General features: G+C 36.3%; 1 protein-coding gene across 1 annotated transcript in view; it reads right to left on the bottom strand.

The window, feature by feature from the left end:
• The window catches only part of niban2a (niban apoptosis regulator 2a), a 37,289-nt gene that overhangs the window by 15,190 nt on the left and 6,062 nt on the right, over positions 1–16,037 (bottom strand). Inside the window, exons 2-5 of the mRNA XM_077542655.1 lie at positions 14,753–14,883; positions 13,067–13,195; positions 12,860–12,965; positions 11,441–11,608 (exon numbers count right to left, since the gene is read on the bottom strand). Coding sequence (XP_077398781.1) covers positions 11,441–11,608; positions 12,860–12,965; positions 13,067–13,195; positions 14,753–14,883 — 534 coding nt within the window. The remainder of the gene's footprint in view (positions 1–11,440; positions 11,609–12,859; positions 12,966–13,066; positions 13,196–14,752; positions 14,884–16,037) is intronic.

Below are 16,037 nucleotides of genomic sequence, written 5' to 3'. Positions count from 1 at the left end.
TTTTGAGGTATTTCCCTATTTGCCGGGCTCACTGCACTCTATTTGATAGCTTGTTGAGAAAAAATTCCCAGGCCTTCAAAGCCATCATTTTTGCAATGGCCTTATCTGGGGCGTAGCTAGTTGACAATCATTTCAAGGCTTCCAACTACTTGCATACATGTGAAACCGAGTTCAATAATGTTTTACCTTTACAGGGATCTGAGACGTGTCTCTGATATTATACTCCTCTTGTATAGCTAAATAAATGAATCAAATTATTTGGATGACCTCTCAGCATGACAGTGCAGTTCTGTACAATACTGCTCAATGGTTAAAGTAATACCTCATGAGTCTCAAAACAAAAAAATTGTTACACAAAACAATAGTATGAAAAACTTTCACCATATACTGTACAAATGTACATACAATTGTTGGTACCCCTCTGTTCAGGAAAGAAAAACCCACAATGATCAAAAATAATTACAAACATCACATTTTACAGCTGAGGCTCACACATGACATGTATGTCTTTGTACACTTCCTGTTACTTTATTACCCATGCTGCTTTGCACTCCAACATACAATGGCAGCAAGAATATTACAATACACAACAGTTACATTTAACTGAATGTGAGCTGAATGCTCAATGTGCGGGTGGGACATGGCATAGATCATAGTATATTATTGAATACATGAGAGAGATACGGCATAAGAGGGTTAGCATATAAATGGATTCAAAGTTACCTAGATAACAGATATCAGTATTTGCAGTTCAACAACATACAATCAAAACAATTGATGATCTCTTACGGCGTTCCTCAAGGGTCAGTACTAGGCCCCAAGTTATTTTTATTATATATAAACGATATCTGCTGTGTCTCCAAAATACTTAAAAGTGTTTTGTTTGCTGATGACAACTCTCTATTGCTCTGATGAAAATCTGAAACAGCTTGTGATTGCGGTGGAAAATGAATTAAAAGCATTAAAAAAAAAATAGTTTGACAGCAACAAATTATCTCTAAATTTAAACAAAGCAAAGTTTATAGTTTTTGGCACGAGACAGATCAAGCACTAAGTCACAATCAGAGTAGATTCTGATTAAATAGAAAGAGTGTATGAAAATAAATTTCTTGGTGTAGTTATCGATGAAAGATTAAGCTGGAAGTCCCACATAAACAATGTTAAAAGGAAAGTGCCCAAAATTATAGGGATCCTTTACAAAACAAAGAATGTTTTGAATAAGAAGTCATTATATACATTATATTGCTCATTATTATTACCATATCTAACCTATTGTGTGGAAATATGAGGAAATGCTTACAAAACAAATACTTACCCTCTTTAAAAAAAAGAGCAATAAGAATTATTAACCGATCAAAATATACCGAGCCAACAAATTCACTATTTTTCAAATTAAACACAAATTAATTTTATGATCTACTTGAGTTTAAAATTGCTCAAATAATGTACAAGATACACAACGATCTACTTTGCCACAATATTCAGAAGCTGTTTGAAATCAGAGACAGTGACTATGATTTGAGGGGTATAAGTGTCTATAAAAAAATTCAAAACAAGAACAAATATTAAGCAAAGGTGTGTTACAATTATAGGTGTAAATGTGTGGAATAATTTTGGAACTAACCTGAAAAGGTGTGAATCACTGGTTGTGTTTAAAAGGATGTATAAAAACAAAGTACAACAACAATATTAAAATCAGGTATAAGTCAGTACAAATGTAGAAAATATAGTGCAATAAAAATGTATGTGTAAGCCTTTGTGCTGATTTACATATGTGTAAAAATGTTTGCTTATCAACTAAATGTACAATACTGTTGGCATATCTATGCACGTACAAGTGCAGCTTTTTATGTGTAAGTTTGTGTTTGTTTTTTTCTTTTGTAAGGGGGTAGGACTCGATAAGTTTTTTTTTTTACTTCTTCCTACTCCCTTTTGAACATGTAAGTTGTGCTTAATCATGATTATGTATTTTTTTTTTTTACTTAAAAAATATATTTTCATTTTAATTGCAGTATTTCTGTTCAATAAACAAACAAGCAAACACACATGGCCACAACACGCAGAATTATCAGAAAAATATGATTTCCATATTCATTATTGAGCAGAACTGTGATCCAATCAGATCAAAGCTTGCTTACATATCAACGCCTTCTTAAAATGAAGGGGAAAAAAAGAACCATTTGAGAAACAATTGAGACATCATGAGAAAACAAAAACATAGGCAATTATTTTAAGAGGGTGATGATATTTAATATTCACGAGAAAACTGCCTGGAATTTTGAACAGGCAGTTTTATTATATTATATATATTTGAACAACCTTGAAAAAGGGCATCCTGGGGTATTTCCAACCCAATTTATGTTGTAAACCAAATAAAAGAACATCAAAGATTAATTAAAAAAAACAAAAACAAAAAAAACTTGTGTCATGTGACACTACAGCAATTCAAAAGCAATGTCTGATTTTTACTTATAATTACTTATGTCAGTTATTTCAGTGAAAATTCTGTACTGCTCTCTACTATTACCATATTTAAATTGTGGGGCAGAAGTTTGGGGAAACACCTATAAGGCATCATTACAACCACTGTTCCTCATAACAAAGTAGTCAAGAACAACATTGAAGAGGTTTTGTACATCTCTATGTGCAGTGAGCATTTGGAACAGACTGAGTACTGATTTACAACAATGTCCAAACATAGACCAGTTCAAAAGGAAATATAAAATCAAGTATAGGGAAGAGGGAGTGCTTGACAATGAAAAGTAACAACATGGGCTGTTTTATTATTATTAATATTATTATTAGTAGTAGTATTGACAAGGAAAATATATATGCATAAGTGTATATGTAAAAGCATGAATATATATGAATAAGGTACATTACCATTATTAATAATTACTATAATAACCTTTGTTATTAATAATTAAGATACATTAGCTATATATTAGCTGTTTTTGTATACTATACTTAACTACTGTTTATATGTATGTTAGTGTATTGGAAAGTGTACAGCATTTGCTATATTATTCACGGCATAAAAGAATATATTGTAGGCTACACTATAGAAATATGAATATGATAATTTCAAACATGTGCCTGCTCCTTTTCAAACATGTATGTGTAAATTATTTATATGTATTACAATTGTGTCCACATGTAAAAGCAGTGTTCTTTATCACTATACTGTGCATGAAATTATTTACTATGCTATTACAGTACGCATGTTCTGAGATCTGTGTACTGTATAAGGGCACAGGGAAAGTGAGTAAGTTTAAGTAGCAGTAGGGGGAGGAGAGTTGTCTGTGATTGATGGTATTCTGGAGGCCCGTGGGAACTCATAGGGGCCTCTAACTACAAATATGAGACCCTGGTGCATCAGAGTGGAGACCAAACCATTCTGTCGGCCTTAGAGCAAAGTCATCATTAAAGGTTAAGAACGTGACACAACGGAAGAATAAATGATGCTTCCGTAGCACACTTAATATAGTAACAAAAGTGCACTTTTTAAATGTGACAACTTTTTCAAGATAAAAGATTAACTCATCAAATGCATTTCTTACAGCCCGCCCTTTCTTCCAAAGATAATTCACCACGCCCAATACTTCAGTGATGTGTACAATAGGATAATGAGTTCACAATACGGTTGTGGTACTTGAATGTGCTCTTCTATCACGAGCCTACCGCAAAGGCGCATATTTAGGTCAGCTTGTAAAGTTCTGTTTCAACAGGATACTGGCTGCTGCTGTTTAATTTTGTGGTGTACAGTCCATTCCCAGTGACGGGTTGACCAATCAGCTTTCTGGGCAATGAGGTCATTGTTGAACAGAAATCATTAACACGGCGCTGTACAAATCCTGCTGATTTTTGGAACGCTATGGAACGCTATTAAGCGCTCTGGTGTATTCAAGTTATTTTTAACTCATCAAACAGGCCAATCGTTTTTTATATTCAGCTGAAAACTGAACTGTTTTTACTTACTCAAGAAGTCTGCAGCTATCAGCTGATTCCCTATGAAGGATGTACTCGGCGATGTAGCATGTATGATTCCTACTTTTGTAAAAAAAATGCTGGCGTCCAGAATGTACTGCTACAAAATTATTGCTAGCATTGCATGTGGCCTGAGACTAGACGGCCTTCATTATCCTATTATAATTATATGAATTATATTCTAATTAAGAAATATTTTGACCTTATGTTATTTGGCTATGGACATAATGGTCCGGCCCACCGGAAATCATATTTGGATGAAAGTGGCCTCTGAGCCAAAATGGGTTTGTTACCCCCTGATCTATATACATTTGCCTCATATGCATTACAAAATATATAATTTACTTTATATCACAACAAAGTTTGACTGGTAAGACCTGAACTTGCCTTGAAGAACAAATGAGCATAAAAAGAGCAAAACAAACATCTTCAGAAGAAGTGAATTGCAGACTAATTAATGGATTGCAATGTAGTACTGTATAACTGCAGATCATGTCCCAGAATAGAAGGGTTTCAAATGTACAATACATGACTTGTTCAGACTGATTCAACATTTTGACAAGGTTTGCATTTGAGTCCTCCCTATCGTAGGCTACTTCTAAAAAAAAAGTGTTTTTTGTACTGTGCATGTATGAATGTATACAGGCCAATGTTTTTAGTACATTTAATGACCTGCATAGAGGGCAGGGGTCATGTTCACAAAGTCATTTTATGACCCCCAGGAAAAGTCTGTTCTGTTTTTCCTCAAAATGCCAACATGACAGAGGTGAGACTGGGCGTGTTAACACAGGCCAAAGGCATGAATGTCATCAATTCACGCAGATGCAATTAACCTCTGCATGCCATAGCCATAGTGAAACACCAACACAGTTCCAGTTCCTTATGACATGTTCTTAAAGCCTAGCCTCACAGATGGAATGTACAACAGGGACGAACTGAGCAAGCCCAAACAGGTTGTGTTGAGAAGTGAAAGGTTGAACAAGACTGGATACAAGCAGGGGCTGGTTTTGTTTTATGACCAAAATGTATGCACTGCTTGTTCTTCTAATTCATTTACAACTTAGTTCTGGTTCGGGCATAGGAATGCATCTACGGGTGTAAGAAAAATTTCACATGCTTACTTGGGATGCTTTCAAACAAACAAGTTATTCCGACCCTAGCCAAATTGTGCTATTCTGAAATAGTCTAATTTGAATACAATTTGAAAAACAAATGTGTTTTACCAGATAATTCATGTTTGAGCACTTGAGATTATATAAGAGCAAGTATATATGCAAATATTGATAGTTTGGGGGCGGGAATCAACAAAATTAGCCACTATTTCTTGCATCATTTGAAGCAAAAAGTTCACCACTGTAAGCTATTGGCACACATGAAGATCTTTCCAAATAAGTTATATATTAGCAACTATAAACCTTTGAGCGTTGAACAGCATAGGAAGCCGGTATTAAGGTGTGTCTTCACACAAACATTTTCAGAATGTCGGTAAACTGTGTTTGGATTCTTCTGAATTAAAACTTTATTGCTAGATTGTCATTGGTGTGTACCCATTCCATCATTAATTAAATTATCTGCAGGGGGAAAAAAGTATTTTGCAGTACAGTATGCTATAGAGCAGTGATTCTCAACTGGAGGGTCGCAGAGCCATTTTGAGTGGGTTGCTGAAAGATAGTAAAAATTGACAGGGGTTCCTCAGGTTACAACGGTGCAAACATACAACATTTCATTGTTACAGACGTCAATGTTAAGATATATTTTGTATTTGCAGATGTCATGTTTCTCAGTTTAATACTAAGGTACTCTGAAAGGCACTTTGAACATGTAGCATTGGAGTGCAGAGTAAAATATGATATACATATGGTTTTAAAGCTTATTTTTGAGGTGCTATGTAAGTGCACTCCATTTACCATTTTGATCAAATTGGATTTTTCATTTGTTGGACAATGACAAATGTCTTGATTTCAGAAAAGTACAAGGAATAACCATTCGATTCCATTCAGGATTTATTTGTTAACTGAACACAAATATCAAATATGAATTTAGAGGGCAATTCTGAGCTCTAGAGTACACCAAACCTTACTGATATTTGATTTTGATGCGATTCACATTTTGGTACTTTTCTCCTGTGAAGAGGAACCGAAATACGGGGGAAGTGTAAAAGTACGTGTGGTAGTTTTCCAAAAAAAAAAATCTTCTAATCACATATTCCATTGACAGCTAAAATAATATAGCCCATACGTTTCAACATTATAAGGGCAGTGACACAGCTCTTGGTGTTAACAATGATCTGGCAGATCATCATTATCATTTGTTAAACTATGGCAGGATAGTGAGTGGTTGTGTTGTATGACAAAATAAACTTTTCAGTCAGCCTGTGTAATGTGCTGTCAACACCACGCAAGAAGACAAGTTTGCATGGAGGATTCCTCAACACACTGAAAGGTGACTTGCTAAGAAGTGCGTACAGGAATGACAGCATGACAAAAATGTAGTCACAGAATGTTTATGCATCCTTGGGCTTGTCACTTATTTCCAACTTGTCAACACACTGATCTAGTCAAAGACCTGCCTTCATAAAAAAGGGAGGTTCTAATGTGCAACTCAATGCTAAAAATGTAACTGTATGTTTTAAAACTATATCCAAACACAAATACAATGATATGGTTACATATGGATTTAGAATTTGACAGTAACCAAACTAGAATGTCACTTAGAACAAAATAGTTATCCACCATGTTCTGTTGGCCCTTTATGCATTATTTGTCTACTGAAACTTGTAAAGGTTTGCAAGAGGCTGTCACCTATCTAGTCCATATATCAAATACAAAATAGATTCCCAAAGCCAATAGATTTGTAGCCTAATTTAACGGGTTCTTTTTGGGCACATCTGAAACCACCATGTTTCATGGAATCAAATGTGTCATTTTTGCATAACTATGCCAACTTCAATGAATTAACAATGAACAAACAAATGAACAAGTTTGAATTGTAAAAGCAATATCTCTCAACCACATCATCACTGGTGACGCAGCTCATTTCAAATAGTTCATTCAGTTGCAAAGCTGTTATGTATGCTGTACTCCGTTTCAAAATATCATATTAAAAATATTTATGGTATGTCCATTACCTGAGACTTGAAGTATTTGACCTCTTTGTCTATTAACAATGGATTCATTGTTTCAGTCTACTTACAGTTCTATTGCAAGGTGAATTATTAAACAATTGGTCTTCAATGGAGGAATAAAGACTCTATTCATTCACGTTTGATTATTTTTAACGTTTGTCAATTGTTGGTTGATAATTACAGTAATTTCAGGACTACAAGCAGGCTACTTTTTTCACTTGCATTCGACCCTGTGGTTAATACAAAGGTGCGGCTTATCCATCAGCTCACAAGACCGCACTATAAAGGAAGCGCATAAGTGACAGAACAAAACAAATTGCAATGAATGGACCCCGACATAGTCACAGTTCGGCACCCGCGGCTTCGCATATTAGCAGATTGTTTTCCCCTCCCAATTATTTGATTTCTTTTTTCCAATGACTGACAGTTATATGCAGATTTTCACTATTCATGGGCCCTATCCCCGTGAATAGTGGGGGTCTACTGCATTACTACTACAGATCCAAGATCGTAATTTGTTAACATCGGAGTGACAGGAAAACTCCCCCAAAGGAAACTGCAACAAAAAAAAAGTCAAAATATTTTTCTTTCATCTAACAATTATTTAAGAGATGATAATTATTTTTTAAGAATGTTTATTTTCTTCAGTCTAAGATTTAAATATCAGATTGGTAATAGATATAGTTACAGTAATTTCTGGACTATAAGGCGCACCTGACTATAACTATAGTTACAGTAATTTCTGGACTATAAGGCGCACCCGACCATGATTATAGTTACAGTAATTTCTGGACTATAAGGCGCACCTGACTATAAGCCGCGGTAGCTAAATTTGGGGAATACTCGAGTTAAAGTACCACTTATTGTCACCCCCACCTTGTTACACATATATGCCGCACCCGACTATAAGCCGCAGGTGTTTTAATGTTACCGCACCGGGTTCCCGCTACTTTCTTTTCCATAATGAGGGCGCAAATTGTCTCGCTCTCGTTCTGTCTCTCCTATTGTATTTGGTAAGGGTGGGAATCTTTGGACACCTCACGATTCGATTACAATTACGATTCAGGGCCTACGATTCGATTATAAAACAATTATTGATACATTTTTTTATTTATGTATATTGATGCTTTTTTTTTTTACACTACTCATTTCTATTCATCTCACAAAGTATTGATCACTTGGTGTAATGGATAAAAAATAGCCTCATGGTTTGGTCAGATCACAGATTTGAATCACGTATCAGATCATTTTTGGGATCAGCAAAAAAATGATAAATCGAACTTTGTCTTCCTTTTAATTTATAAAACACTTGTTCCCAATAAATAACAAGATTCAATTCAAATGGTCAAATATGTCCATTTAGAATATAGGAACACAAGCCATATTTGACATTTTAAGATGAATGTTTTTCTTTATTTAAAGGAAAAATGTTTTATAAAGAAAATGAGGATGAAAATGATTCTAATTATCTTTTCTTTCTTTGTTTGCTTTTTTTTAAAAGAAAGAAAAATACATCAAACTGCAATTTAAGGCACATACTCCTTATACATGGAGAGTGAATGACAAACTATCCTATGTTCACATCATTGAAAAAGAGGCAAAGAAAGATAAAGTCACAGTTGTCGGACTACCGGTACTTTAAAAGCAGACAGATGTGCACTCACTGCTAGCAGCTAGCCGCTAACATCGGAGACCAATCACACAATGACGGCGTAATAAACTAGGTCTTTCTTAGCGCCCTAAATTAGCAATTGATATGATTTCAGGAAGTCGACGTGTTGATGCTGGCATGTAATGGCAATGAAAAATTGACGTGTTGATGCTGGCATGTAATGGCAATGAAAAATTAACAATAAAGCAAGCCAAAATGTGTAGAAGGCAAGTCAAGCTTGCCGTCAGCCGGTCACGCCACCGTGCAGGCCAACTTCAAAATAAAAGCGTACCAAGGCTATTACATAGCATCAACATATTCTTTTTTAAGGTTTATTTTGAACTTAGCCTTTGTTCAGGCGGCATAATACTTTATAGAATGTTTGTAGCTTTCTTGACACGTCACAGACTAGTCACACAAAATGCTCCCATACATGCTACTTACATGATCGATAAGGTTTTTTTCTCTGCCATCACAGTGAATGTGGACTGATCTTGTTGCCGTCACGTGAACGTGCTTTTAAATTAAAAGCAGCTTTTTGGATCTCGCGGCGAGGTTGGCATCATTCATGTTTGTTTTCGTCTGCGTGCGGCGTGTGACGTGTGTGCTTCCCAAAGTTCTGAGAGATGACGATACAGCGCTTCTGAGTCCCGCAATATTTTTAACCTTCTGTATACTTTTATTAACAGAATTTATTAATCGGAATGTGGACGTTTGTGGCTTGATCCAGACTCGTCCATGTCTGAATCGCGATGCATCTAAGAATCGGAAATTTCCCCCACCTCTAGTATTTGGGCTCACTTGGTTTGTTTTGCTCTGCCTGATGCACTTGCGCTTCCTTTGTAGTGCGCCCCATTGTGATCTGATGGATAAGCCACACCTTTGTATTAGCTGCAGGGTCGAATGCAAGTGAAAAAAGTAGCGTCTTATAGTCCAGAAATTACTGTAATTCAATAATTCATTTGTGCAGACTTTAAACTACCACGATGTATTGTATTTGTAACTAATGAAATGCTACATGGCATCAAGTATTCTGAACTTAAGTTGACCCACATCTCATCACTGCTGATGTCCAGTTGATGATTCATGACATCACATTATTAAAAAAAAAAAAAAAAAAAAAAAAGACTACCCCATTGTGCGCTCTTTTTCCTTTTTTCCCCCACCATTGGGCATTGCCATAGAAGTTATGGCTTTGAGCCTAAACCCCTCCATTGAACTTTCCTTTACAACAACATGTGTGACAGCCAGTTTGAGATTCCTTTTTAGCCAAGTATGCGCCTCTAACTGATTGTAAACCACTTTATTCAATTCAAGAACAACAGCACAAAGACTGCTTGTAACATGGTTAAGTTGAGACATCTCCTAACATTTTTTTCCTAATTCTGTTAGTGGACAAAGTTGGAGCAACATCAGCCTCTTTTTTTCATTCTTTGACCTACACGCATCACAGAAATAATGTGAACATTGACCAGTGTCAGTTCTATAGATTCAAAGCTCCCATGATCCACACAAAATGTTTCTGACAACATTTTGTTCCCACAATTGTGACACAAGCACATGATACGGCAGCAGATCAAAGACATTCTTTCTACGGTGTACCTCAGCTCACGTGTAATGTCACAGTTGGGCGTGAGTGCGTTGTCAGATATTTAGCCAGCATAAGTTTCACGCTCATTTTTCAGTTTGAATGATTTTCACTTAAGTTGCGCACAAATTCCATAACTGTGAGTTTATAGCCAATGATGATGAACAAGTGATTGTATTGTACGTATGGATCATGTTGACAATCCCCTTGGGTAACAAGAAAACTTCCTAATTTGCTCATTTTAAACCCCCAAAGGGTAAACAACCAAATTTGTTAGAAAGACAAATTCTCCTGTAGTCATTAACGGGGAAAAAAAGTTGACAGTAAAAGCACTTTGACAAAAAGATGGTTTGAGTGAGGTAAATTCCATTATCTCTGCAATTTGTTGTTACGTTATTAGTATAACCTGCCACAATGCTACTATGCTAGCATATTCATATTGCTCTTTAACACCTACACCGCATACAGATCAACACCACTACTGACCAATAACTGGCACGGCTCCTAAATTGGTATTGATTCCCAGGTACTGGGAACACTTTCTTTTTAAGGATATTCCACACAGTTCATTCTGCCAAACTTAATGGGTTTGTTTTAACTTCTTACCCAATGATGGATTACTTCACTGATAGTGACATCTGTTTGAATCCTCTCAAACAAGAGTTGAGAGCATAAGATTTCAAAAGCAAATAGCACACATGAACTGTATAACTTGTATCTGCTATTTGTACATGGAACAGTTGAGGAGCTAGTTGTTCTATTACTTTTGTAGCTTTAAAAAATGGGAGCCATATATACAAAGTGTTGTAATTTCTACACTTGATTTAGTAAGTAAAATATTTAAATGAAAGCTGAAAGTCTGTAGTTAAAGCACGACATGTTCATTATATTTCAAAGCCACTGTGGTAGTCTTCATTGTGATGATGTCCCATTATTTATAGATCTGACTGTATAACAAAGCCAAATGAAATATATAAATTAAGCCTCCTAATTTCCCCGGTAAGCCTGTCCACTGAGCAAATATTGCAGTGCTAATAATTTCATGTGCATATTTGAACTGTTCAAATGAGTTTTTCCTGTGTTTACTTACCATTGTTACAATGCCGGACACAGTCTTGCAAGACAGCATGCCATTTCTGCTGCTCCTTCTCAGTCATAACACAGAAGTAATGATGACGAGCGTATGGGTGCCACAGGATGAGGGGGAACTGAGTTGCACACTTGATAAAAGGACTGTTGCCCAATTTGGCTTTGACATCTAAAAGGAGGTACAGGACAAAATGATTTAGAAAATGGCAAATAGCACTGTCCTGTACAACTTAGTGACAGTGTGCAGTTCTTGCGCCACTGCAAACTGCAATGACAGTAAGCACATTCTGAAATTAAAATGACATGTTAATTAGAGCCCGAGCAGCGACCGCAGCGAGATCCCTATTGTTTTTGTAGGAATTGTTATTATTTTTCTCCGCAAAGTATCACATCTTTGAGATGCTCATCATGAATGAAAATTCACCAAACTGCACATGGCAGAAAATTTTGCATTATTTAAGTTTTTGTACATGAGTACAAAAAAATGGCTCTGTAAAAGCCTCCTACAGAAGTTTAATGGAACCCGATCGTGTTATGTTTGACGCTGTTGCCATGGCGATGCGCCGTTTGCAGAGGAAAAACGATGCTGAGTTGAGGGTCTAAACCAAGGTGAAAACTCATGAACTTTGTACACATATCAATCCTGACAACTATATTTGAGGGTTACTGTGCAGTTTCTCAAAAATGGCTTTCTTGTACATTTTAACAAAGCACCGCTGCTCCAAAATTTTACTTATACTTACGAAATTTGGGATGTATATAATATGCAACGGGCCAAGACCCGCAAAAAAGTCTTTTGGAGGCATGTTGCTAAACCTTAACAGGAAGTCTGCCATTTTGACTTTTTTTGTTTTATTTTATTGGGCACCATTTTTGGCCTTTTACAGAGGTCAAATTTTAATAAACTCTTCCCACAGAATTTAGCCGATAGTCTTCTAACTTTGGGTGTTTCATCAAAAGACGTTTAAGATGAAAAGTTATTGAAGGCTTTTAATTTCATTACACGCCGTTACCATGGAGATGTGCTGTTTGCAAAAAAAAGTGAGCGCTTTATTAGTGTCTAAAGCTAGGTGAACACTCATGAAACTTTGCACACACAAGGCCTGGCTAATACATTTCTATTTTAGAGGGTTGGAGGGTTCTTGTCCTATGTGTCAGTACCTCAAAGTGCAAGTAAGCAACCCAAGGATTGCAAGGGCCTTTTTTGCTGCTCGGAGCTCTAGTTCAATGATGAAAAAAACAAAAAAACATATACAGGTCTTTTATTGGCTTTCATTCAAGTTTGCAATTGGCCCATTGTATGCACAGTGGCAATGCTATATATGTAGTGCCAGACGCGCATGATTCATTCAAAGCAGGAGAGAGATGGACTGCATGGTAGCAGCGCTGAAATTTTGTACAGGTGTCGTCAGTCTACTACCTGGAAGGCTGGTATTAAGCAGTTCAATGTAATCTTCAATGGAGGTCAGGGCCTTGTAGCCGGCACAGTTGATGGCTACTTTGGGATGCAAACTCCGCTCATGTGCCTGTTAAATTTTAAATGGAGGGGGGAAAAATGGAGAGAGAAAAATGTAATCACCAAAATGAAGTTTATAATTAAGTGATGTCGCAAGTAAAGTGAACCCACTGTTTTGCTCTCGTAAAGGTTGATGTTGTAGTTGTTCGGCACTGATACAAAGCGATTTCTCCACTTGCGATTCTCCTCGAGGTACTGGAACAGATTTCCTGAAAAGATTAAACGGCCAGCCAAAGGATCCTAAAAACAAAAAAATACATTCAAATTTGTAATACAAGCAGTATTTTATTCAAAAACTTTTATGCCATAGTCTTGGAGATTCAGTGAAATTGATATTTGTCCCTTTATCAATTCAACCTGTAGCAGGCTTCTTGAAGAGGCGGGGTTTGGTATGAATGATAGTCAAAGCAAATTTCTATGCAACATAATCTTCTTACTACTTTTTTCACTTCTTTTCACATTTTTAATCAACCTACTGTGTATTGTTGGTCTAGTCATTTCCAATATACAGCAGTGTGTACCACAAACCCTTTTTGCATGATGGTGACTAATGAGTTGTACAAGAAGACACATACATAAGCTACACACATAAAATACTTGATGTTCTCAACATACTGCAGATTATTTAATGCTGTACATGTGGGTTATGTCACAGGGACAGGCAGCTGTCCTTCACATTATGAGTCAAGATTAAACACCACTACAGAATTAAAACTATTCTGATCATTTGTGAAATGTGCTCCACTTTCTACTTGAAAAGTATACCGACAGACACCAAAATCATGATTAAAGATATACAGAGCTGTATAGATGAGACCTCACCATTTTACAGTGCCATGAAAAAGTTGTATCTATCTCCCACCTTCCTGGTTTCTGTAGTTTTTAACAGATTAAAATTATTTATTAATTTATTAAAGAATTTTGTTTTAATGCAATCCTAGCTCACCCAATGTGAAAAAGTAAATAGCAAAGGAACTGCAGGCTTCACTGGCCTCACGATTCAACTGTAAAAACAACACTGGGCAAAAAGGAAGAGTTCTAAAAGAAAAAAAAACATTACTGATTTGCCACAAAACATCTTTTACCTACTTTCTGAGAAATTCAGTGGTCCTGCTAGACCAAAGTTTAGTTTAGTATAAGGCCAATTACATCTGAAGCGAAAATCTTTTGTGGCACTGTAGATATGACTGACAGATCCACAGAACTCAAATAATGACCTCATTCATGGAGTTCTGCCACATTGTTCTGACACAGCCTTTGTTGACAAATCACTTGGCAACTGGTTCATAGTTGCTCATCTTCATTATCAAAACACAATGGTAACTAGAACTTTTTCATTTGGGTGGCCAGGGTTACAAGACCTCAGTGGGGGGTGGCCGTGCATGTGCGCGTTATTTCTTTTTTATCATACCATCCAGTCAGTGTTTAATTAAATAAAATTCACACATATCTATAATCATGATCATCCCTTATAGTCAAGCAGTTCAAGTAAAAAGCAACATGAGCTTAATTCACTAGCGATAATGCAATTTTCTTTGTGTTTGCATACTATTACTATTTCTATATGCTAGAAAGCATTAAGCATCGTACAGAAAATCGTACATAATAACAGATAATTTAAGAGTTAATTGTCTGTATAGTGTTGGAACATGGGGGAATGCTGTTTAACTACATAGCCTTTAATTAGCCTGGTTGCTAGAGGGTTTCTTTGTGGTTATGACAACAAATGTGTTGGGGGGGGGGGGGGGGACTGCAATCAGTCGGCTTGGATGACAGAAAAACTTTTTATGAACTTGCCTTTCTGTGTAGCAACTGTGATTGTGGCCCACCACCTCCTTCTATCTCGTAGCGGATGCTGTTGAAGAGAGCGACGGCGTACTGTTGCTTATACACGTCACTGAACTGTCTCATCACAGCTCCGGTCTTCACTGCAGGACGAGACAGAGAGAGACACATTCATTATGAAATCTGATTTTACCACTTAAACTTTCTTTTAATCAGATCTTAATAATCTATAAAGAGCTGGTGGTGAATCAACCATACATATACAGAAAACATTAACCACAACAGTACTCTCTCTTACTAATGTGCACATTTTTTTTCTTCAAATTTTCAATGTAATAGAAATATACGTACATGGAAGAACATGTCTGTGTGGAATTTGCATGTTCTCTATTGATGTTTCCTTTCAAATTTCAAATGAAGGGTTGTGATTGGTTGTTAAGTCTTAGGGTACAACAGATGACTTGCTATTAATTCAACAACTTCACAGATAAAATTTATTTTAGCTGATTAACAGATTTAGCAATGTAAATATAATTTCTCTGATTTAATTATTCCTAATTTGTGTGACCACTTTGTTAGGCTTCATCACAATTTCACCATTGGCTAATGAAACAAATCAAGTGATGCAAACTAGACTGTTTCAAAGTCAAATTAGAGTCTGACAAACAGACAATAAAGAAGTTACTGCAAAACAGCACTAACTATTGTGACAGGAATATTCACAATACATTTACAATCAATTCCCTAATACGTATTAAACGATAAAAAAGATATTAAATAAAAACAACCATTTTACCACCTCTGTGCCTTTAAACAGTCACCCCTGACAAATCAATCAATTAATAAAATAATTGTTAGAAGCAGCACTATCTAGCTTCATTAAAAGTCAAGATTTACTGTAAAACTATGCCAGCCTGTAGATAAATATTGTACGTAGATTAATGAAATGTCTTCCTCAGCATCATTATTGACTGTCTAGTGCAGGGGTGGCCAAGTTCGGTTCCCGAGAGCCACTATCCAGCCTGTTTTTTATGTTTCTCTCCACTAACACACCTGATTCATGATCAGGATTGTTATCAGGTTTCTGCAAAGCTTGCTGATGAGGTGATCGTTAGATTCAGCTGCGCTGAAGGAGGGAGACATGGAAAACAGGCCGGATAGTGGCTCTCGGGGACCGAACTTGGCCACCCCTGGTCTAGAGCATGAGTTGCAGATTGTAAAGCTTACCTGAGCTACCATGTGGACTGCACGATAACTATCGTTGCAATGTTACAGCAGCTGATAATGATTTGGCACA

The sequence above is a fragment of the Vanacampus margaritifer genome, chromosome 14, assembly GCF_051991255.1.
Source record: "Vanacampus margaritifer isolate UIUO_Vmar chromosome 14, RoL_Vmar_1.0, whole genome shotgun sequence".
In the NCBI taxonomy this organism is placed as follows: Eukaryota; Metazoa; Chordata; class Actinopteri; order Syngnathiformes; family Syngnathidae; genus Vanacampus; species Vanacampus margaritifer.
The sequence above is the reverse complement of the archived record's forward strand: the minus strand, read 5'-3'. Positions and strand labels throughout refer to the sequence as shown.